The sequence below is a fragment of the Ictidomys tridecemlineatus genome, chromosome 9 (assembly GCF_052094955.1).
Source record: "Ictidomys tridecemlineatus isolate mIctTri1 chromosome 9, mIctTri1.hap1, whole genome shotgun sequence".
In the NCBI taxonomy this organism is placed as follows: domain Eukaryota; kingdom Metazoa; phylum Chordata; class Mammalia; order Rodentia; family Sciuridae; genus Ictidomys; species Ictidomys tridecemlineatus.
Window position 1 is genome coordinate 38,269,988 of NC_135485.1, and position 24,641 is coordinate 38,294,628.

The 24,641-nt window shown below is 44.2% G+C and overlaps 1 protein-coding gene and 1 pseudogene across 1 annotated transcript in view; one reads left to right on the forward strand and one right to left on the reverse strand.

The window, feature by feature from the left end:
* Positions 1-23,642, reverse strand: part of Usp46 (ubiquitin specific peptidase 46) — a 65,603-nt gene extending 41,961 nt beyond the window's left edge. The window contains exon 1 of the mRNA XM_005319995.5: positions 23,431-23,642. Within this exon, the coding sequence (XP_005320052.1) occupies positions 23,431-23,466 (36 nt within the window). The 5' untranslated portion in view covers positions 23,467-23,642. The remainder of the gene's footprint in view (positions 1-23,430) is intronic.
* Positions 4,570-4,964, forward strand: LOC101977151 (large ribosomal subunit protein eL30 pseudogene; annotated as a pseudogene).
* Positions 23,643-24,641: the final 999 nt, after the last annotated feature.

A 24,641-nucleotide genomic window follows, 5' to 3' on the forward strand; every position in this document is an offset into this window, starting at 1 on the left:
CTCCTCTGGGACAGTATGCTGGAGCACCACCCACAGCACAGCACAGCACAGCCCAGGAAGAAAGTGAATGACAGATGGGTGAAGCCTGGTTCTTCCCTGAGGGCAAGACTGCCTCACCATCCCACAAGTCAAGCTCATGGACTCTCGCCTAACATGCAAGGGTGTGGAAAGGTGAGGAGGAGAAGCTGACAGGGTCTGACCCTTGATACTGACTCCAGACCCCCACACCCTCCCCCTCTTGTCAAAACATCCCCTTTTTAGAGGTGCATATCTCCATGTCTTTGTCTTGACTGTGGGAGACCACCCCCAACTCATGGAGGTAGGTCCTAGATGGGTCTCCCAAAGACACACCTTGGACCTGGCCACCATCCTGAAATCCTCATCTCTAGCGGCCACCGTCCACCTAAGCACAGCTCTGCACGCTGACTTTAAGTCCCATCACGGCCACATTTACACCTCACGGAACTTTCACTCCTCTACTTTCTTATTCAGCTTCTTCCTCTTTGGGTGATGATTTCAACTGCCCTTCTAAATCCCTCGTACCCTACCCTTTGGACACACCACCCAGCAGAAAACCAACCCAGTCTGAATCTAAACATCCGCCCCTCTAAACTGATCAGCCGCACCAGAGCGCATAGACCCCATGGTCCCCAGCGCGTTCCAGGCCCCACACTGCCTCCTGCACTCACCCTCCACTCCACAATGACAATTTCCAACTTTCCCCATGGTCCTCAGAACTTCAGCGTCCCCTTGACCCCTCTCAACAGAAAAAAAAAAAAAGAAACAATATATTTTTTAACCAGCAGATAGGGGCTCCCTTGGGACTCACCAACCCACATCCTCTCATTGACAGTGGCGATGTCTCTCTTGTCCAAGGATCTCTCCTTTTCATTCAGGTCTATCTCATCAGAATTTAAACACCCTTCATCATCTCCCACATCAATGCCTTTTGCAGTTACCACCTCATTCTCACTCCTCCTTCAGCACCCAACCTCTTTACACAATTGTCCCTTCTGAAGTACAAAGAGATGAACCAGAGGGTTGCTAAGATTTGTGAGTGGAGAGATGGTGGGGTGGGGTGGGGATAAAGTTGTGTTGTGATGAGTCTTGGGGGAGTTCACCACTTTTATAGTATTGCCATGCTTTGCTTAAACACGGGGACATGTCCCGAGTAATACAGCATTTCACAAGTTCCTTGTGGGAACACCAGAGTGCACTCACCCAAGTCTAGATGGTACCACCTACTGCACACCTGGCCGTGTGGTATATACACATGGAATAGCCTATTGCTCCAAGGGCCATGATGAGCAAAACACCATGAGTGTCAATCAAGCACAAGAGAAAATGGGGCATTCAAGAGACATGGTAAGGGGCTAAGGATGTGGCTCAATGTAAGGAGTGCTTGCCTAGTATGCATGAGGCCCTGGGTCTGATTCCCAGCATGGAGGGTGGGGGGGAAACAGTAAACATGAAACATCTGAGGCTGCTGCCTATGCAACACAGCACACTGTTTGACAGTCAACTTTGTTTTTTATATATAAATAGGAATGCACTTTAAAATAACAATAAAAATAATATAGTAAATACATAAACCAGTAATGTAGTTGTTTATTGTCAAGTATTTTGTATATAACTAAACATGCTACACAGTCATATGATTGGCAATAAGTTTGTTTCCATCTGCACCACCACAAACATGAGTGTGTGGCATGCCATCCCACTGTAACAACCACAACATCACCAGGCAGTAGGGATTTTCCAGCTCCACTACAATCTACTACCACTGTCATATATGTAGTCCACTGTTACCTAAACAACAGGCAGGACATGTAGTCAAGCAGGACATGGCTGAACAGATACAGGTAAAATAGTGGCCCCCCATAAATGATAAATACATTGCTTTCCATGACAAAGGAAATTTTAGATGGTATTAATGCGCTAATCATCCGACCTTAAAAAAGTAGAATGCCCAGGACCATCCAGGTGGGCTCAGTGTGATCACAACTGTCCTTCAAGGTGGGAAGCCGAGCAGAACAGATCAGTGATATAAAGTGTGAGGGCTCAATTTGCCTTTGTGAGCTTTGGAGATGGAGGAAGGGCCAGAGACAAGGAAGGCAGACAGCTCCTAGAAGAGGTGAGAAAAACAGTCTCCCCTAGAGCCTCCAGGGAGAGTGCCGCCCTGCACCCCCTTACGCTAGCCCAGTGAGATCCATTTTGGATTTCTGACCTCCAGAACTATAAGATAGGACATGTATACTGTTTAACCACTAAGATCAAGTAATTGGCTACAGTAGCATAGGGAATTAATATGGCAAGTTTGAGTTTTAAAATCTTCTGTAAGACTTGTCTCTATGTCCTCACCTTCAGCTTTCCCTCCAAAGACCCCCTTCTCAATTCTACCCCTGCTTCATCCCTGATGAGCTCCAAAGGTTACAGATTCCAATAGGGCACTTAAATGGCTGGCTCCACCCTGGGACAGTCTGAGGCCCTCCTTCCTTTTGTGCCTCTCTCTCCAGGGCCCAGGCAGGAATCACATACATGAATTCAAACAGCAATTGCACACCACCATTTCCAACTCTCTCTGCATCCTGGAAACTTCAGGTCTGAGCTCCAGAATGGACAAATACAGGCCTTCCCATGTGCCCATAAGGCCTCAACATCCTTCTACCCAACCTGGATTTCTCCTCCTTCTGGTGTTTTCCCACCTAGTAAATGACAGCACTTTCCTCCTCTTGGCTCGTGCCAGAAACCACAGGATCACACTGGGCATAGCTTGCTGCACTCTACACCCCCTTCATAGTGCCCAGTGGTTCAATCTACACCAGCTGGACCAAGCTGCCAGGTTCTCTCATCTGAATTACAACCCCTCCTACAAAGCCTCCAATCTCCACCTTATTCATCTCTAACCCCTTTATCAAAACTGTGGCAAAAGTACTCTTTTTAAATGCACATCTGCTTTGGTGTCCTCCAGCGACTTACACTGCAGTCACCAACCTCATCTTGCCACTCATTCTCTGGTATACTTAGGGGGATTTGTATGTTTGTTCTTGTCCCCCGCACCCACACTGGGAATTGAACTCAGGGGTGCATCAGGGGTGCTCTACCACTGAGCTATATCTCCAGCTCTTTTTTTAGTTCTTATTTTGAGATGGTGTCTTGCCAAGTTACCGGAGCTAGGCTTGAACTTGCCATCCTCCTGCCTCTGACTCCAAGTTGCTGGGATCACAGGCATGAGCCATCACACCCCCCATATCCACTATCTAGTCCAGTGGCTGCCTTTCAGTTCCTGGATACCTCTAGTTCCTTCCCACATATCACTTAAGTACCCTTCCACTGCCTGACTCCTACCTCCTGCAAAATCCTACCATTCTGGTTTAAAGACCAGCTCCTCAGGGAATTCTTCCCAGACCACTCCTACATTGTCAGTCCCTCTGATGCAAACAGAGAAATGATGCTTTCCTCAGACATCCACATCCCATCCCCAGGCCCTAGGACAATCCTGCCTTATGTGGCAAGAGGGACTTTACAGATATGATTAAGGATCTTGAGATGGAAATGTTAGCCTGGATTTTCCAGTTGGACCCAGCATGAACCCAAGTACCCTCGCAGGAAGGAGGCAGGAGGAGATGAGGAGTCAGTGAGGAGAGGTAACTGTGGAACAAGAGGTCAGACAGAGACTGAAGATGTTACACTGCTGGCCTCAGAGATGGAAGAAGAGGCCATGAGCCAAGGAATGCAAGCGGCCAGTCGAAACCGGAAAAGAGAAGGAAGAAGATTCTCCCTAGAGCCATCCTAGGAAGATGCATAACCCAGCCATGTCTGAATTTTACAACTTTTGACCTCCAGAAACCTAAGATAACCAAGTTGTGTCTTTTTAAGCTACTAAGTTTATTAATTAATAGAAAATTAATCACCTCCTCCCCAATCTCTACTCACTCTTCACAGCATCCTATGTGACTACCTTACACATTCCAGTTGTTATTTGTATAATTATTAACATCTGCCCTGTCCCCTAAGCTATACCTCAAAGAAGCAAAGACCGTCTCTGACCTGCCCAATACTGCATTCCCAGCGGCAAGCACATAGTAGGCCCACAATAAGAGCAGAAGAGCTGTTGGATGAACACATCAGTGGGGATGGTTGAGGCTAAGCAGGTACCATGAGCATGACAACTTGGACATAGGTGTGTGTGCTCTCCCTCTGCACCATTCCATGAGGCATCAGTGGTATCCTCTATCACTTCTCCATTCTCCCTTCCCTTTCCAGGAATTGGTTACCAGGATACAGAATATGACTGATATTGACATTTGGAATCAAACTCTTGCCTTACTTGCTAGTATTTTTCTTTGGTAAATTAAATCTTTTTACATTTTTAACATATTCAGAAGTTAAATGTGAATGTCTTCATGATAAGATGACTGGATGGGGAATATCTCAAGAGATGATGATGGTGGTCAGTGCTTAAGGAGTAATTAGGCAGTCAGTATCCATTAATTTTAACTGACCATGGCCCCTTCCTTTTGAGCTCTCCCGCCATCTTGACGGCTGCTCTTGGTTGGGGGCGGGAAGATGGTGGCCGCAAAAAAGACTCTGGAGTCAATCAACTCTTGGCTCCAGCTTGTTATGAAAAGTAGAAAGTATGTACTGGGGTACAAGCAAACTCTGAAGATGATCAGACAGGGCAAAGCGAAATTGGTTATCCTCACCAACAACGTCCAGCTTTGAGGTAATCTGAAATAGAGTACTATGCCATGTTGGCCAAAACTAGTATCCATCACTACAGTGGCAATAATATTGAATTGGGCACAGCATGTGGAAAATACTACAGAGTGTGCACACTGTCTATCATTGATCCAGGTGATTCTGATATCATTAGAAGCACGACAGAACAGACTGGTGAAAAGTAAAACATGTAAAATTTTTCTTTAATAAAACTTGGCAGAGCGTGTTTTAAAAACACTGCATTCATTTTGGTTAAAAAAATAAATACATAAATGACCATGTCCTTCAACTCTTCAATTCTACTTCTATTTATTCTGCATATACACTCAGAGAGGTGGGAAGAGACACAGACTGTAACAAAGACCCAAATAATGTAAGGGTGGCTTCAGTGAGACAGGTATCTGTCTCTTTCATGCAAATGTTTAAGAGAATGTGGTGCTGGGGACCTGGGTTCCTCTTATCTTGTTGCTCTGACATCCTCCGGAGTCAGCTTCTAGCTTTGGAACCAAGAAGGCTGCTCCAGCTCCTACCACCAGGCGACCTCTTCCAGGAGGGAGCAGACCTCTCCTTCCCTTTCAAGGATGCTCCTGGGCGCTGCACACATCACCTTTGCTCACACCTCGCTGGCCAGACCTAGGGCAAGGGAACCTGGCAAAGGTGGTCTGTACTTAAGAACTATGTCCAGTTAAAATGTCTGTTACCCCAAGCTGGGGTCGTACTCGGTGGTAGAGTGCTTGCCTAGCATGTGTGAGGCCCTGGCTTCGAGTCTCAGCACCACATATAAATAAATGAACAAAATGAAGGCCCACCAATGTCTGAAAAAAAAATTTTTTTTAAATCTCTGTTATACTAGAAATGAAAAATGGATGTTGAGGGGATGATCAGCAGTCAACATGTCAGACAGTCCTTATAGAAAGGTCTGTAACAGAAAAAATGAGAAGTAACTTGAACTGGTTAAATAATTATAGTAATTCATGTGATGGAATCCCATGTAGGTATTTTGAAAAGTTAAGTGGCTCTCTATGTACTGGTGTGAAAATTTCTCCAAGATGCAGTGATGACCATGGTATACAGTAACAATGTACATAGGACAATCCTGGAAATGTCATTCATTCAGTGCTCTGAGCCCACTTTGTGCCAGTACTACTCTATAAGTGGAACACAGGTGAACACAACAGACCAGACCACTGTAGTCAACACCTGCATGTAATGACAATTCCCCCAAAGAACACTTGAGAAACTGTTCATTTTGTTTGTGATTCTTTTTGTGTGTGAGAGGTATTTTTTGTTTTCGTGTTTTGGAGACAGGGTCTTCCTATTGCCCAGGCTGCCTTAAAACTCCTGATCTCAAGTGATCCTCCTCCCTCAGCCTCCTGAGCAGATGGGACTACAGATGGGACTACACTTGAGACAGGATTACCAATGGCCTTCAGAGTCAGAGAGTGAGGCAGGGAGATGAGCAGGTCACAAAGGGGCTTTCCTTTTTATCATCTCAATGTTTTATACTTTTTACTGTGAGCATGTATTATTTTTGTACCTATTTTTTTTTTAATTTAGTAAACCAGTGTCCTGTAGACCAGTTACCTAAGGCTCACAGCCCGTGTCTAGGGTTGCATTGGCTCTTCAGTTTCTTGCTGGTATTTATTTGCCTTTGACTTCACTCACCTCACTGCTCTTTGGAGTTAGTTTCCTGGCTGACGGCTCAAGTTGCTGATATCCAGCCTGCCTGTTCCAAAGGGCAGCAGAGGGAATGAGGTGAAACTGGGAATATCATCCCACTACAAAAACTGCACAGTGCATTAGGAACCCAGAAGCTGCATCCTATTGCCGCTCCTAGCACAATGGCACCGAAGGCCAATGGGAGGCCCTGAAAAGTGATTGTTCTGTGATCAGATGTTGAACAAAGAACAGACCTGTGGGGGTAAATCATAGGGTCTGGGATTACAAGAAGCAAAATTTGTATTTCCATCAGTTTAAAAAAAAAAAGTGGTAACCTTTGAAAACAATTGCAGCCAACTTTATTAAAAATAGAATCTGAGCTGGGACAAGTTCCAACAAGACGACTATAATGTTAGCTTTTCAAAGCACCTCTGAAAGCAATTCTGTGTGCCAAGGGTGCTACGAACACACAAAAGAAACAACAACAAAGACCCAGGAAGGATGAGTCACAATGCACCCGGTGGGGACTCAAAGCAATTTCTTCGTAAAACAATTTTTAAAAGCAACTTATAAGGAAAACAAGTTAGAATTTTTTTCCTTGCGGGGCAAAATGAAGAAAGAGTCTTGCCCAGGAGAAGAAAATAATAGGAACAATGGCATGTCAAGGTCTGTAAAAACCAGAGAGATCACAGCCACAGCACAAGGGGGTCTACAATACAACAAAGAAGCACTAAGATCCATGGAGATCAGCTAGTTCACCACACGGAGGCCCAGACAGGCAACCTTTCCTGCCCAAGATCTCCCCTAGGCACCTCCTGCATCTGCTTCTCAAGACATTAAATCTCTTGGTCACATTTACATCAAGTAGAGAGGAGACCCAAGAAAGGTCAAAGACAACATGTAAAGATGACACCTATGTACAGAGAACAAGTCATTAGTTACACAGCAGGAATCAAACAGATGACATGAATGGTGAAGGCTGATGCAAAAACCACATTTTTAGGTCTATGTTCAAAAAACTCCTCATCAACTACATTTTCAAAGTACAACAATACATAAAGGACTAGTGCAAAAGGACATGTGTTCCTGGACTCGTTATGGCAAAAGTCTCTTTACAGCCTCATGGAGAACGTGAAGCACAAAGGAAGCGATGCAGCCCAAGGTATGGGGATGAGCAAGGAGCCACCTGCCGGGGCTCAAGGATGGGAAGGAGGAAAGAGGCCCTGGAGCCTCAGATGTAATTAATAACAACAGAGGACTCGTAAACAGCAGGTGCTGTGTCCCATGGCTTTTCTAAGTAATTTCTGCATATTTTACTCATTTTAATCCTCACACCAATCCTCTGAGGTACATGCCATTATTGTCCCTATTTTAAAGGTAAGAACACAGAGGACAGGGAAAATAGGCAACCTTATTCTGGCTTATGCAGCTAATAAATAGTGGAGCCATGCTGGAACTCATACAATCTGGCTGCAGAGTGTGCCCCCGACCACCACACAACACTGTCTGTCAAGATGTCAAGTGTCTCCTTGTGACTACAAAACTATGAGAACTAAAGCTGGCAGTAGGTGAGACATTATATCAGGAGGAGTTGTTTTTTTTTTTTTTTTTTTTAATAATCATTTCAAAGCCTGTGAGTTTTTAATCAAGCAAACAAGAAAAGAAAGTAATGTCAAGTTTTAAGAGTCTTTTGCTAAGAAGCAAAAATGACTCTAAGGAGTAAGCCATTCTACATCTAGTAACGGAATTCAGAGCAGCCTTGATTACCTAACTTCTAAATTCTTGTATAGAAACTGACAATAATAAAATAAAAACAATGGGACAACAGAGAGAGGGAGAGGTTAGTAGGCAGAACAAAATATGTTATCATTTCGATATAGTTCACCTCTATCACTGGGATCACTGGGGGTCAGAGGGCAGAGAAGGAAAGAACTGGCATAAGTTATCAGAGGAAAAACATACTGTCTTCTTTTATCCAAAGGAAGCTGCAAAGTATCTGAAATGCCTTCAAAAGATACAAATACAGACTCTAATGCTGAGTCTCTTGGTCCAAACTATCTAGGCCAGGGTCCCTGCCCCTCAGAGCAGTCCCCTGTGTGGAGGACTCTCCCTCTCCAGCTGTCTCTTTCTCACCGTGTGGCTTCAATGTCACGTCTTCCCTGACCCTTCCCTCTCACGGAATGTGGCCTGCCCCTTCACAGCACATATCACAACTGGTAACAGCATAATTGTTTGTGATTATTTAACATCTGTCTTCTCACTCAACCACAGATCTGCAAATGACAGCCCACAGGTCAGACGTGGCCCGCTGTTTTTGGACATCAAGTGTCACTGGAACCCAGCCATGATCATTCATTTATCATTGTAACTGCTTTCACAATACAACAGGAGAGTGGCATGGTTGTGACAGAGATGTTATGGCCCACGAAACACAAAATGTTCACTCTCCAGCCCTTCTGTAGACAAGCTGGCCACCCCCACCGTAGACCATAGACTCTATGATCCTTACAGGGTCCTCATAGGCAATTTTGTCTGACTCAGTTGCCAGCGCCTCCTAAGTGCCTTGTGTGCAGAAAAACTTGATGAAGTTGCTGACTGAAAAAACTTAGGAAACAGGAAAGATAAGCAGTCATGATTCAGAGAACTTCACATCTATATATTCGTTTAATCCCACTAACCCAAGGCAGATTACTCTTAATCTCCCCACTCTACACATGGAAAATGGACGGAAGCTGTGGAGCCGCCCACTCAGCCACTTCAGGCAGGGCTGGGATTCAAACACAGGTGGCCCAGATCCAGACTCTGAGCTCTCCACCACACGTCAGGAGAGAGGATGGTTTCATTCACAATTTTAGCCATTCCTTAGCTGCAGGTGCAGAGCCCCGGGCAGAGAGCCAGGACTGGTTCTGAGCACTTATCCTTTGGCAGCTGGTTGCCACATATTACCTAACCACTGGCACACCCCAGTGTAGTTACGGATGGCCGTCTTGCTGAGTTACCTGACAAATCACTTCAGAGTGTCCTGCAGAGCAACCCTGAATATAACCCATCCTGCCTGCCAGGTCACTTATGTGGACTCACCATCCCCACTTCACAGGTGAGGGGAAGGAGGTCAACGGAGTTAAGTAATTTGCCGAGGTCAAGTGTTAGCACGAGACAGAGATTACTAGTCACTGCCACTCTACAACCCCAGTTCCTGACTGAATGGCAGTTCTTCTCCAGGCTTTAACAGGGGACCAGTTCCACAAGATGGTAAAGGGTATTTCATTCTGCACCATGACAACATGCATTTCCACCCTTTATGACACTGGATGGAGAAAAATGACTCAGGAAAAAAACCTCCACATGACTTGATTTGATAACTGTAACATGGAAGCTAAACATCTGCTAATGAAGAAGGAATACTGACGACATAATGGTGCAACATCATTATAGCAAGAAACAGTGTGGACCTGTGACAGGCTCTGTCTATTGAGACCCCTCTCCACACATTTAGAGATAGTACCATGAAGTCCTTAGAGAGGTCAACTTCAACTTAAAACAGAACAAAGACTCACTCCCCTGGGCCCATGAATGGTTTCTTTCTTTCTTTTAATACCAGGAATTGAACCCAGGGACATTTAAACACTGAGCCACATGCCCAGCCTTTTTTATTTTTTATTTTGAGGGTCTGGCAAAATTGCTGAGGCTGGTACTGAACTTGCAGTTCTCCGGCCTCAGCCTGACTAGAGTTGCTGGGATTACAGGCGTGCGCCACAGCCCCCAGCTCCCATGTCTGTTTTCTAGCTGAGGGTGGAGGAGGAGGAAAGACTCAGTGTGCCAGAAGCAAGAACTCATTCTGTGCCCAATATTTCACAAAGTTACCAAGAAGCCTTCTCCATAAGCTTGTCCCTTAAGCTCCTGCTTTACTCAGAGGTTCTCTTCCCTTTACTTTCTAGAAAGGTCATGTGTAGGGCATGGGATCCTGACAAAACCCCAGGTTAAAAAAAAAAAAAAAAATACAGTGCTGTGCATTTTCCTATAGTGTTTCACCCTCCTCATCCCATACTCCAGGCCGCCATCTAAGCTGAGGTCTTCATCAATAAAAACCCCAACTCCAGCTCCCACTCATACAGCTTCCCCTCATAGAGCTCCCCCTGCCCCCATAGCATAGGGAGAACTAACAGACTCACGGTGCCTGAATGTGTTTGATGGCAACCCTGTCCTGGGAGCCACGCCTGTCTGGATCAGTATCACACCCTCAGAGATATTTTAATCCAATATAACAAAAACATCTTGAAATGTACTGATTGTGAAATAGAAATATAAACTTGTAAGCTTTCTCCCCCTACCCAAATAGGGTGACATCGGGGGAGGAAGCGAGTAGAGACCTTCTCAGGAGCAGGAATGCTACCTAAGCAAAACATTAATACTCTGCCTGGAGCTAAGTTCAGAAACTGCTATGTGTATATAATGAGTGGACAGAGCAATTTTGTATGTGTCAAGTTTAGTAACAAAAAATTGAGGTTTGTGTTTTATTTATCATTGGATTTTTTAATTCCACTTTGCTACCAGTCCTTTTTTATTGCATTTTATAAAAGTATTGGTTGTAGGTTGGAAATAAAAATACAGGTCCTTCCCTATAGACTGAAAATAACTGCCAAGAGCAAAACATTTAAATATTGAGTTTATTTCTTAAGCCTGTGATGGATGCTCAAGCTCACTTTGAATATGAGAAACAAACTGAAAATACACCAGAACACCATCTTTCCCCCAACTGACCAGGCTATGGGCAACACACTGCACATGCTGCCGTTGGCTGGCAATTTGGCACAACCCCTCAAAGTCACAAACACCAACCTATCTCTAGAAAGTCGGGGGACAGATACATTCCCACATATGCATCATGATGCACAAAATCTTTCCTTGAGGCCTTGTTTATAAAAACCAGACCAGAAAACCAACTACGTGTCCGATCCGTGGAGCCTGGTTAAGTAAATTCAGTACATTCAAGTGTCTGAATATCCTGCAGCTATTAAAAAAGAATGAGATACTCTTTACAGGCTCACCTCCAAGAAACAAAAACAACGGTCAAATGAGGACAGATTCGTATGTACTATAAATACTATTCGTGTTTTCAAAAACTAGGAGAAAAATATAAACATATTTTCTTGTATATGCATAAGATATCTCTAAATGGAAATGTAAGACACTGTAAATACTGGTAGATGCCAGAGACATGAATTAGATGATGGGTCTATTTTCAACACAAATCATTTTGCACATTGTGAAGTTTCTGCCATGTGAATGTATATTACCCATTCATCAAAAACTTTAAAAACTTATTAAGACGGGTTGCAGTTGTGCCTTGGTGGTAGAGCACTTGTTGCCTAGCACGTGTGAGGCACTGAGTTCAGTCCTCAGCACACATAATAAATAACTAAGTTATTATGTCCATCTACAACTAACAATTTTTAAAAAAAATTTAAAAAGAAGCCAAGATTAGTACTCCATGTATTTCTCAGTTAAGAATGTCTGGGTTCACTAAATAACACCAAGAGGAATGGCATAAGCTCTTAGATGTTTCAATGCCTTTCACCACGCCACGTGCCCTCACAGATGGGGTAAGGAAAGACATCATATCTTGACTAATGATTACAAAAGCTCAGCCATGCACCATCTGCACTGTGACCTCCAATGATACTCAGGCCAGAAATCACAGCTTCTTCCTTCTTTGCCTTCCCTCCAGCCCCTTCCCCAGTCCTCCTCGATTGGAGCCTTCATGTTTCACCACTGTTGACAATTGGAACAGTTCTATTTCATAGGCCCAGAGAGGCCAAGGTGACCTGCTCAATGTCATGGAACCAGAAAGCCACTGGAGCTGGGAGTTCCTAGCTCAGAGCTCTGACCATTGCACTGTTTGGACTTTCAAAGCAAGTGGTAATAAAATGTCTAGGCTGCAAACTGAGCACTAGACATAACTGATTACACTTAGCCCAGCCACAACAACCCAGGAAGGAAAGTTCTCTCATCACCCACAGGCATGGACGAGAAGAGAGTCTTTGAGAGGCATCTCACATCCTGCTCACACAGCTGCTCATACCCTGCCACCAGCATGTGGAAACCTCAGCCAGACTCCATCCATGGGCTGACTTGCCTTCCAAAAAGTTCTCCAGCCAGACCTGCAGTCTGCAATGTAGCTCAACAGCCAGTTACCTGAACCACCATCAAGAACCTCTAATCCAAGTAAACATCTTATGAACTACAGGCCCTAAATCCTGGTAAGAGGATGGTAATCTTACGTGGCACAGGGATGAACATTTTTAACTTAGCACTTTTTTTTTTTTTTTTGGTACTAGGGATTCAACTCAGGGGCACTTGGCCACTGAGCCATATCCCCAGCCCTATTTTGGAGACAGGGTCTCATTGAGTTGCTTAGAGCCTTGCTTTTGCTGAGGCTGGCTTTGAACTTGCAATCCTCCTGCCTCAGCCTCCTGAGCCGCTGGGATTACAGGCACTTGCCACCGTGACCCGCAGCACTTATGTCTTTGATCTGTACCAGAAAAGCGCAAATCTAGCTCATTGAACCCATGGTTTTATAGTTTTAGCATAGAAGGAGGTCAAATTAAACCAAGATAAACAGATTTAAAGACAACTACTAAGTAAATAAGTTCGGGTGAACTACAGATATAGTGAAAACCGTGAAGCACAAAATTGGTATTTGAGAGTCACTGACCTAAGGAATTGGATCCGTCCCATGTTCTCTCTCTAGAGAAAAAGAAGCCTGGGAATAATAGGTACCCCATCCCCAGCATGCAATGCAACTAGTTCTGAATGTCACTTTATTTATTTTTAATAAAAAGGGTCACACTATGTTGCTCAGGCTGGCCTCGAACTCCTGGACTCAAGCAATCCTGCCTCAGTCTCCCAGTGACTTGGACTACACAACACATAACACCTCCTGTGGCTATTTACATTTGCTCTCTCTTCTCCACACTCCATTGCCTCTCTCAGATCAATGATCAGTGTCCCCATTACCAAAGCATCCAGAAAACTTGCATTTATATGATAGTGTCCTATGGTGGATTATTATGGGGACTCTTAGCTCTAGTTTGCCCTGAATAATTCAGATTACATCTAATATCTTGTTATTTTGAGCAACCCCCTGACTTGGGGAATAAATTTCATCTCCCTATGATCCTGCTACAGTGTAGTACTGATTAGGAGAGAACCATGGGCCTTTCTAGCCTTATTTCTCTAATACCCCAAAAACAATAAGAAGGAGACCCTCTTCAGCTCTGTAGCACCTACAGTCAGAACCAAAAAAATGGCAGATTTTTGCTTCTGCTTCCCCAAATGCAGATAAAGTGCCCCACTCAATAGAGATAGCAGGTCAAAATGAGATTTCCTTGGATCCTGTAATGGCAACAGCTTTATGCTTTTAGCAAAGTGAAGGAAAATATTCATCCACTACAAAAGTGACAATAATTATGAGAAGTAACAAGCCTGATGGCCTCACAGCTCATGGAGTGCTTCCATGAACAAGAGCTCCTTTGATTTCAAAAAACACTTATGAGGAAGGTACTTCATTTGCTTTTGTTGTAAAGTGATGAAGAGATGAGCTCTTAGATTTACCAAGCAGGATTCCAAATTCCAAACTCCTCTACTTTACAACCATCCAGAAGAAAATAATTGTTTCATTTTGTCTTTGTCCCCCTCCCACGCCACCATCCTGCTGCTCAAATGTGCTTCCCCAAAACAGCAGCATATCCATCAAATGCCAGATCTCAGCCCCATCCCAGGGCTGCTCCTGGATCAGAAAACACAATTTCACGAAATCTTTAAGTAATTCTTATACACAACACAGCTGGAGGAGTGTTGCTTGACTATAAGGCAATGTCCATTATACCAGACTACATCTCTTTATTCACCTATCAGCAATTATTAATTGAGCATCTACCAGATATGTAATAGACACCATGCTGACAGCTGGAAAATCAACAACAAATAAGATGAAGACAGCTCCTGTCTTCATGGAGTTGCCAGTCACATATAGCAGTTTCTCAACCTGATGTGCTCATTTGAATCAACTGTGGCACTAAAACACACAAACACATACACACACACACACACACACACACACACACACTCAGCTCCCTAAAACCTACTCCAATTACCTACATCTATATATAATCAGAAACTGAGATTGCAGCCCTTTAGGTAGTGTATATCAAATAAGCCCCCACTGACAGAACCACTTTGCAGAGTAACTTGAAAATATCTGATGTATTAGTTCATCTCCCTTTGGTATAACAAAATGCCCAGGGCTGGGAAACTTATATAGAAAAGAGGTTTATTTAGCTCACAGTGGTAGATGATGAAAGTCCAAAGAGCATGACACAGGCTCTGCGGAAGGCCACGATGCCTAGTAAAGCTGCAGATGGATATAGCCTAAGAGCAGCACTTCTACTTCCAGAGCTATATCCTGGAGAAAGGAAGTCACATGAGCAAAAATGTCAGGAACAAGGACACTCACTGCACTATTCTTTCCAGAAGAGAATGCTTAAGTAGCTAACAAATTATCTCTAAACAAGGGAATAAATAAACCATAGTCATAAAGGAGTTAGAATGACTAAACCAGATCTCCGTGTCAATATAATCTCAAACATAATTGTGGAGCAAAGAAAGAGTTGCAAAAGCCCACATATTTTTACACACACACAAGCTTTGACTGCTTATGGATTCATAAAGTGTAAGACATATATGGCGGACACCACACCAACCTCATGAAAATGGTCCATTCTGGGAAAAGCAATGAGGAAACAGTGCAGTGAGTGGTATTTGTAAGGTATCACATCTACAAGGTTTTAAAAAATCAACCAGCTATGGCTGGGTGCAGTGGCGCATGCCTGTAATCCCAGTGGCTCCGGAGATTGAGGCAGTAAGATTGTGAGTTCAAAGCCAGCCTCAGCAACTTAGTGAGGTCTTAAGCAATTCAGCTAGACCCTTTCTCTAAAAATATTAAAAAAACAGGTTGAAAATGTGGATGGGTGGTTAAGCAGCCTTGAGTTTAATCCTCAGTATAAAAAAAAAATCAACTAGCTATGGCTAGATTTTAATATCTGTTAAATCTGAAGGGTGGGTATTTGGCCATATAATATATATTACATACTTTTTCCCCCCATACTTTTGAGTGTTGATGTTTTCCGATTTAATTAATTTTTAAAGTTTCTTTTAGAAGCTTCTCTGGTGATATGATCTATAGTCAGAGCTTAGACTCTGTTCTATAAGCATAAATAAAAACTTTGCTATTTAATATTTAGAAATAAATCTACAGAATGGCCTCAATCTATAGCTCTTGAAGTTAAATTATTACCTTAAACAGTTTTACATTGATTTAAAAAAAAAAAAACTTTCAGGTGGCAGGCAGCTTCTATAAGCAATGCTTTCTAAGAGGCCAAGGCAAGCAAAGAAAACAAAATTTCTCAAAGTGTGGTCCTCGTAACCCCTGTAGCAGAGTGTGTGGAAGAAGGAGTGGGAAACAGAAGGGACTAGTTATTTAAAATGCTGATTCCAGGATCCCACTGGACCTACTTAATCAAAATCCAGAGTCTGAATTTTTAATAAAAAAATACACATGTAGGCATCATTCTTTGGTACATCCAAGAACCACTAAACTTTGTGTGTGTGTGTGTGTGTGTGTGTGTGTGTGTGTGTGTGTAGTGTGTGTGTGTGTGTGTGTGTGTGTGTGTGTGTGTGTGTGTGTTGCTAGGAATCAAACCCAGGGCTTCATGCATGCAAGGCAAAAACTGAGCCACACTCCAGCCCAGTATAAAGCATTTTTAAAGCTGCCATAAACCATACTTTTAAAACCAAGTATTTCTATATTCGATAAGGTAGCATTCACCATACTCTGACAATTAAAATGAAGTGCAGGGAATATTTTCCAAATATTGAAGATGTTTCCTGTACAGTGTACTTAACCTAAAGGACAAAGAAAAATGTGTTTTAGGAAGAAGAGCATATGTGGATTTTCTAAAAGAACTTCAAAAGGCAACTGCGTAAACAGGAAAATTCCACAAGTCCAGCCTTGATGCTGTGCTCAACGGAAGAGGCCCCTGACACGATTTTCACCAAAGCCAACTTCAATGAAAGCAATGTGGCTTGAATGCAAGAACCTATCCCAAAATCACTCCCAACACACAGGATGTCATCTGCCATCTTTTTGCTACAGGTTTTCAACCCTCCAGGGTGATCTTCTGTCATCCATTATTCCTTCAAACTCTGTCTCCATATTCTTCCCTACGTTTCCTGACTCTTGCTTTGGTCCCCTGTTCTTCTTCTTCATTGTCCCATTACCTGTTTTTAAACAGAACCAACACCGCAATCCTGACTCCCAAGCCCTGGAAAACTGCTCCCCAGGCCTTGGGCTAAAAACAGCCCAGCATAATAAACACATGAAAACACATTCCACCTCACTAGTACACAGGAAAGGGCTAGTTTAAATCTCAAAGATGCATTTCACACCTATCAGGTTGGCAAAAATGTCTAAAATATCAATTATCTGCAAGCACCTAGAATGACTGCAACCCTCCAAACTGTTGCTGGTTGGAGTGAAAATTGATCCAACTACCTGGGAGAGCAATCTGGTAACCTATTAAAGTGAAAGATGCCCATTTCCTTTGACCTGGCAATTCCCTCTACAGAATACAACACAGAGAAATTTTAAACTTTCATACAAGGAGAATGAGTTCACAACCATTCACAACACTAAAAACAGCACAAATGAAAATATGTATGCCTAAGTGATTATCAACGATATAATGAATATACTGTAGCACATTTATATGAAGAAATATTATGTAGCAGTTAAAATAAACTATAATCCTGTGTATCCTGATGGATAAATCTCAAGATCATAGTTTAAACAACAAAAGCAAACTGAGAAGATTAGTTCAATACTACAAAGCACACTTAAAACACAAAGAAATAATACTGTATCTGATTTCTGAATGCACACATATCTAGTAAAACATAAAAACACATGATAAACACCAACTTCAGAATAGTGGTCTCTCTGGAAGAAAGGCAACGAAATGGGGAAGGACAGGCAGTTTTAATTATATTTGTAATATTTTATTTCTTCACTGGGTGGGAAATATAGGAGTGTTCACCCTTTTAATCTACTTTTCTGGATGCCTCAATTGCACCTCCACCCACATATGGAATCTCACATCTGAGCTACCTTAAAGCATTTGAAGGTTCTGAAAGTGGCATCAGGACTTTGGATATTGGATCCATGTGGGAAATGAAGCTTTGGGAACCAACAGCATACTCCCAACCCCCATGATCTTAAAACTATGCACAGCAAATAATCATTCTCTGAGCTGTGGTAAAATTCCATGAAGGGAGTTATACTATCCCCAAAACTCTAACCCACAATCCCACAACAGAGACATTCCAGAAAGCCTTTAGTGCTAGTGCTAGAGGCTGATCGAGAATTTATTTATCTCAAGAAAGTTTTTGCTGGTTCACTGTTGGGTGGCCCTGTCTCTCAAAAAGACCAATAAGGGCTCTCAAGCTCGTAGACTAGCATTTGGTTACACCACAACTGAAGGTTTATTATAGGAGCTGCATTAAAATATGTACACCAGAAAAGTTAACTAGACTAAAAGACACCATCTTTTACAAATTTTCCATCAGTTTGCTTTGGGCTTGGCTTTAGAGTGGCTAGGCTATAGATAAAATAAGTGTCATTTCATAGTTTGGAGAGGATAGCTTGCCTTTTTATTTCCATTCTCAAGTGGAGGTAGCTGGCAACCATGAGTTTAGTGTAATGTATCTAACTAGGAATTGTATAATTGTTGGATTTTTAAAAATGCACCTTGCCTGAGGTGTGTTAATGTTTAAAGAAAAAAATTCTGCTCTGTGGCCCCACAGGCCTAATATGCTAGAGTTTATGTAAGGTCAAGACCTGACAGTTAAGTCGCAGATTTTTTGCGAACCAAAACACAAAGTTGACATCCACAATTAGGCAATACAATATTTATTTCTCCCTAAATACTGGACTAAAAAGTTCCCTCCCCCCGACCACAAGAGCAGAATTTTTTTCTTTAAACATTAACACACCTCAGGCAAGGTGCATTTTTAAAAATCCAACAATTATAACAATTCCTAGTAGATACATTACACTAAACTCATGGTTGCCAGCTACCCTTGAGAATGGAAATGAATAACAAAAGGCAAGCTATCCTTTCTCCAAACTATGAAATTGACACATATTTTATTAAAAACTTTTCTAGCCACTCTAAAAACGCAAAATGCTTGCCTCAGATAAGTAGTTGACTTTATAGGATAAAAACTGTATTTATAAAAATCCTCTAGTTTTGTTTCAATTTTTTGCTATTTATTTAACTAGGGATTGAAACCCAGGGGCACTTTACCACTGAGCTGAGTCCCCAGTCATTTTTCTATTTTTCTTTTTGAGACAGGGTCTCATTAAGTTGCTGAAGCTATCCCTGAACTTGTGATACTCCTGCCTCAGCCTCAGGAGTCACTGAGATGACAGGCATGAGCCACCACACTGGCTCAAAGTTTCGTTAATTTTACTTTTCCCTTATTTTAAGGTAACAATTTATTTTTTTAAAAAATCAAACCTAACCCACAAACTCTGGTGTTAATATTATCCCAGGGTTGTTCCATGGATGTTAAAATGCTGACAAGTTCAACAGGTTTTAAGTGTAGGTAGTCATGAGGTTGCTAACCAATTATGAAGTGAATTTTTATAAAGACTTTTTGGAAAAAATACTATTAAGATTTTTGTAGCCATATATATACTTATATGTGTATATATACACATATGTATATGTATGCGTGTGTGTGTGTGTGTGTGTGTGTGTATATATATACACACACACACACACACACACACACATATATATTTACCTTTAGAAGATGAGAAAAACAAAGTTCCCCAGAAAAACAATTTACCCGAAGCCAATATTAGATTTCATGCTTAACTTGAAAGACAATGTCAGATTACAGTTCTAACACACAGTTAGGTAGTGTCTTCCTATAAAATAAAATAAAATAAAATCTACAACTAGAGAGTGTATCAATATTAAAGAAATGCCCCATTATATAAATTGGTCTTTCCATTGTTCTGCTTTGGGGACTTTGTTCAGCTTCATCTGTGTAAATATCATTACTGTATTGAAACTGTTTCATCTTTACCAATATTATGCCCATGAGATAAGGATCAGCTGAGCTCCTTGGAGACAGGGACTCCCCTCGTTCAATTATTAAGCACTTTCAGGTAATATGAGCTAACACTAACACAGCAGGTCCTCAAGAGATGGCTGTTTATAAAGGTACAAAACTTGTGATCTATTTGATACATGGCATTTCCTCCAAAGTACATGTTACAGCACTATTAATGAATGACATAAGGATGAGATGATTTAAGCCAATTTGCATTGGTACAAGTCACATTTGGTTTCTCCTAACAAATGCTTCCTCTTTAAAAAATTCCTCAATTCAAATAGAAAACTCAAAAAAAAAAAAACCCACTTCCATTTTAGGGCCATAAAAATACACAGAAAATCAAGTCCATTGGTCTGGACAAAAATCAGAGGATTATCATCAGAGGACATTTCCTCATGCATGGGAGCAGCTAGAGCATTTTCAAAATTACAACACACCAGCCAAACAAGCTTTACTGTCTCCAAACCAGACACTGCTGTCTGGCCACGCTGATTTGCACTAAGCAAGTTGATCAAGAATTACTATGGTGGGAATTCATATGGAAGAAGTAAAGAGAACCAGCACTAAACTCCCAAAGGACAATAAAACTTCAGTGGGGTGGGAGGCAAGAGCAGGAATGAGGACATTTTCCATGTTCTCTATATCTAAAACTGGCACAAGAAGTGTGGGGACAAGAGGTGATATTCAACTCTGGGAGGATTTGCTACAAGTTTTGTTTCTGCTCAGCTGAGCCCCTTCTTCTCTGGTGGGGGAAACAAGTCCACTTTTCAGTGGTCTGTTTGTCTCACCCAGAAGGATAGTATCCCAACACCCTTTTGGGGACACACATATGCCAAATGACCTGCTTAAAAAAAAAAAAATGCAGGGCTGGGAATGTGGCTCAAGCGGTAGCGTGCTCGCCTGGCATGCGTGCGGCCCGGGTTCGATCCTCAGCACCACATACCAACAAAGATGTTGTGTCTGCCGAAAAACTAAAAAAAAATAAATATTAAAATTTCTCTCTCTTCTCTCTCTCTCTCTCTCTCTCTCTCTCTCTCTCTCTCTCTCTCTCTCTCTCTCTTAAAAAAAAATGCAGTCCCATCAACTCTTACTACAACTTCTCAAACCTCAAAATGGCTGGGACCAAGTGGAATTAGGAGTGGAAAGGATCAGTAAGCACCCCCCAGAGAGAAGCCCAATAATGAGGCTAGATCCAGAAAAGACCTACCTGGAAACAATTCATCTCTGAGTGAAGACACAAAAGAGAGGTCCAGTGAACATTTATGTCTGCTTGGGTGGAAAGACAGCAGTCTCATCACCAACCCTTCTGCTCTGGGAATGAGTCTGGGAAGGCCAGACGTGACCTGAACAGCCTTTTATAAGGGGCGGGACTAATAATTCCCATCCTGGCCTCTGTGTGCCACTCAGCTTGCAAAAGATAATGTGTGGGTTGTTTATATTAGTGGTTGCTTCCATCCAGTAGGAAGAGGCATAATCTCCATGGTCCCTCTAACAACTGGAAGGTAACACAATGAAAAAGAAGATTATGGACAATGATAGCTAGCACTGAGTACTTGCTGTGTGGACTCCCTCCTGAAACCCAGTAACTCACTTAAAGCAACTGTCCAGTGAGATAATAACCATGGTCATCTTCTTTGTATAGATTAAGAAGGCAAGACAGAGAGCAAACTGCTCAAGGACAAGGCAGAGAACAACCTGCTAAAGGACACAAAGCTTTTACAGGACTTGTACCCAGAAGTCTGACTTCTTTGGACACAGCGTCCAAACAGGAAGATAAAATTCCTTGTTTATCAATTACTGGGCCCTCACTTCACCCAGTGATCCTAAACTTGATAGCTTTTTAGGTGGCCACAGGACGGAGGTGTCAACACTCTGACCACAGTACTGGCCTGCTCCTCTCATGTCCTGCCAGGCAGCTTGTCTCACTGGTTGAGTTCCAAGGAAAACAGGTTGTGACATTCTGCCCAGGTGTGCCAAGGAGCCCCAGATACACTGAAAAGGGAAAAAAAATCCGGAGGCCGGCTTCCTCTTGGGACATGCTGGCTCTCAAAGTTTCCAGCCTGCTTTAATACAGAGAGGTGTCACCACAAAGGAGCAGGACAGGAACATTACCAAGAGCAGAGACCCTGTAGGCCTGAGGCCACCCCAGCAGGCGTAAGAACAGCATTCAAGCTGCTGTGGTTTCACAGTCCCCTCAGGTGCTGGTCACAGCAGAGAGACACTGAGAAGAAAAGCATCTCTTCTCACTGCACCAAGCAACATTAATGCCACTCGACAGGAAGAAGCAGGAAACCTGTCTCCTTGTGGAGAAAGGCAGGAAAAAGAGGAAATGGAAAAAGCCTCCAAGAGCCACCCACATTGTCTAACTCCCCCTGCACCAACCCCAGGCAGCTGTCACTCTGGGAAGCCCCAGCCTTTGCTCTACTGGCTGTGGCAGTGGCCTTGCCCAGTGGCCCTGAAAGCTGAAGCCAGAACCAGTGGGTCTCACTTTTCCACCCCTGAGCTAACACATGGGTTCCTCAATGATCCTTTGCCATGTGCCGATCTTATAACAGAATTTGGGATAGAAGATTTAAAAAGCTATGTGATGGAGGAAGGACACTTTACCCCAAGGCTACTCAATCAAGCCTCCTCAGATGCTTTTAGAGGTCAATATTACCAGCTTCAGGGGAGGTGTCCCTAAAATGCCACTAGTTCCCACTTGAATGGGGCTGGGCAGAATTCTAGAGAGTGCGAGCAAAGCACACACCCTGGGGTTGGGGGTTGGCTCAGTGGCAGAGTGTGTGCCTAGAGTTCAGGAGGCCTTGGATTTCATTCCCAGCACCAAAATAAATAAATAATAAAATAAAATAAAATATTCAAACCCTGCACAGGGGAGCAATACCTTATCCCAAGCTGAACTTCCCAAGGCTCTGACAAGGGAGAGTGTCAAGAGGGTATACCCTGGGTACCCAAACTGGAGGTACCCAAACTGCAGAAACTGAAAAGGAAGGGAAAGCAATGGGAGATTCCCAAATTAAAGTGACCACTAGGTCATGGATCCAGACCCCATTAGAGCCCAGTGATGTCCCTTCACTGTGTCCATGCCCACCCTGCTTCCTTTAGATCTACAGTGAATGGGACACAAGAACCATGGAGACCTCCTCCACACCCACAGCCATCCCCACCTTTAGGGCCCATAAATGTTATTGCCAAAGAACCTTGCCCCTCTTTCACAGGGAGGTAAACTGAGGTATCCAGAATCAATCATCATGCTTTCCTAAACCAGGTTGAATTTCAGCTCTCTAACCACAATCTTGACTTTTTTTTTTTACAGCTTTATTACATTTCAAATTTCTCCAGATACACCAACTGTCGTTACAAAATGAATTGTAAATACAATCGAAGGACTAAACTCAAAATGAGATGAGGGCACTCACGGAGTCCAACACCGGCTTATTGACTGCAAAGACAGGATGGGTGACCCCTACTCCCAGCTCAGCCCCACTCCCCTCCCCGGGGACCTTCGAGCGCGGCCACCTCCCCGCCAGCGGCTTCCACCGCAACGGGAGGGCGGGGGCACGGCGGGCCCTGGAATCGGCGGGCGGGCACTCGGTGACGGGGCAGGGGGCTCGGGGCGCCTCCCCCGCTGCCCGTGTCGCCGCCGGCCCGCCCAGCCTGGGGGCCGGGAACTTCTGACCGCGCTGACCGGACCCACCGCCCCCTCGTCCCCACCCTGCCGGGCTGCCGGGCGTGTGTGCGGCTCGGGTTTCCCTTTCTTTGCCTCGCAGCGCCTCGGGCGCGACCCCCGAGGCGGCGGCCACTCACCATATTACAGATGGAGGCGATGTTTCGGACAGTCATTAGTCTAAAGGTTGCAGCGATCCCGCACCGCCATCTTTACAAGGTGAAAACAGGACTGTCCATGGTGGAGCGCGCAGGAGGCCGGGCGGCGGCGAGGCGGCCTGGGGTCCGGCTTTCAGTTTGGCTGGGAGAGGGAGGCCGGGAGGGAGGAGGAGGCGGCGGCGGGAGGGCGGGGAGGGCGGGGAGGGCCGGGAGGCAGGCCGAGGGGCGGGGAGTGGCGGAGCGAGGGAGCCTGGGCCGCGGCCGGCGCGCGGGGAGGAGGGGCGGCGAGTGCGCCGCGGGAGTCCGCCGGCCGCTCCGAGCGCTCCGCCGCGCGCCCTGCCGGCCCGCGCCTCGCTCCCTGCAGGGTCTCAACCTTTGGCTTTTCCTTTGGATGCCCGGCTCCACTCTGGATGGAACGCGGGGCCTGGCCGGTGGTCGCACAGCTGTGGCAGCAGCACCACGCTCCCCGCAGGGCGGACCTCAACCCCAACACAGCGGTGGCCCTCGGCTTTCCTCCGGAGCCCGTGGCGTCCTCGGGAAGCCAAAGACTGCTCCAGACGTTGGCCACTGACCGACCCGGGCTGAGGAAACGGGGACTCCAGTCTAGGGCACGCGCGCCAAGGAGAGGGCTGACAGGGACACCGCTTTCAGTCTGAGCCCCGTCTTTAGGTCTCTCTGCCTTATCTCTGAGCCCTCACCACCACCTTGTCCAATATCCCCTGGCTTTTGTGTTTTTTTAGTGCGTGGAGAACATGAGAAGTAGGAGTGATTACGTCCAACTTTTAGTTTTCCCCCAGGGTTCCGGCCAGATGGCACCCGCGGGAATCCAAGAAGTAAAATGGGGTCAGGACATGGGAGTGGCCTGAAAGCCCTGGCCAGCAGCCGGCCGGCAGCTGCCTGGTAGAGGGTGCCGGGAAAGGAAAGGAATCCGAGTCTGGGCAGAGGCCAGATGCAGCAGTGCATTCAGGCAATTTGTGACATTAGCAGGTATAAAGGGAAAGTCATGCTTCTGGGCAAGTATAAAGATGGAGTGGAAAGAAGAACAAAACTTTTCCTCATCCTCCAAGAAAACATCCCTCTCAGGGGCATCTAATCTCTAGTTTTTGAGATAGGTGATGTTTCCCCTTATACGCATTTCCCACATAGAAGGTCAAGACTGCAGGCTCCAAGTGCAAATTTGTACATCACTTGGC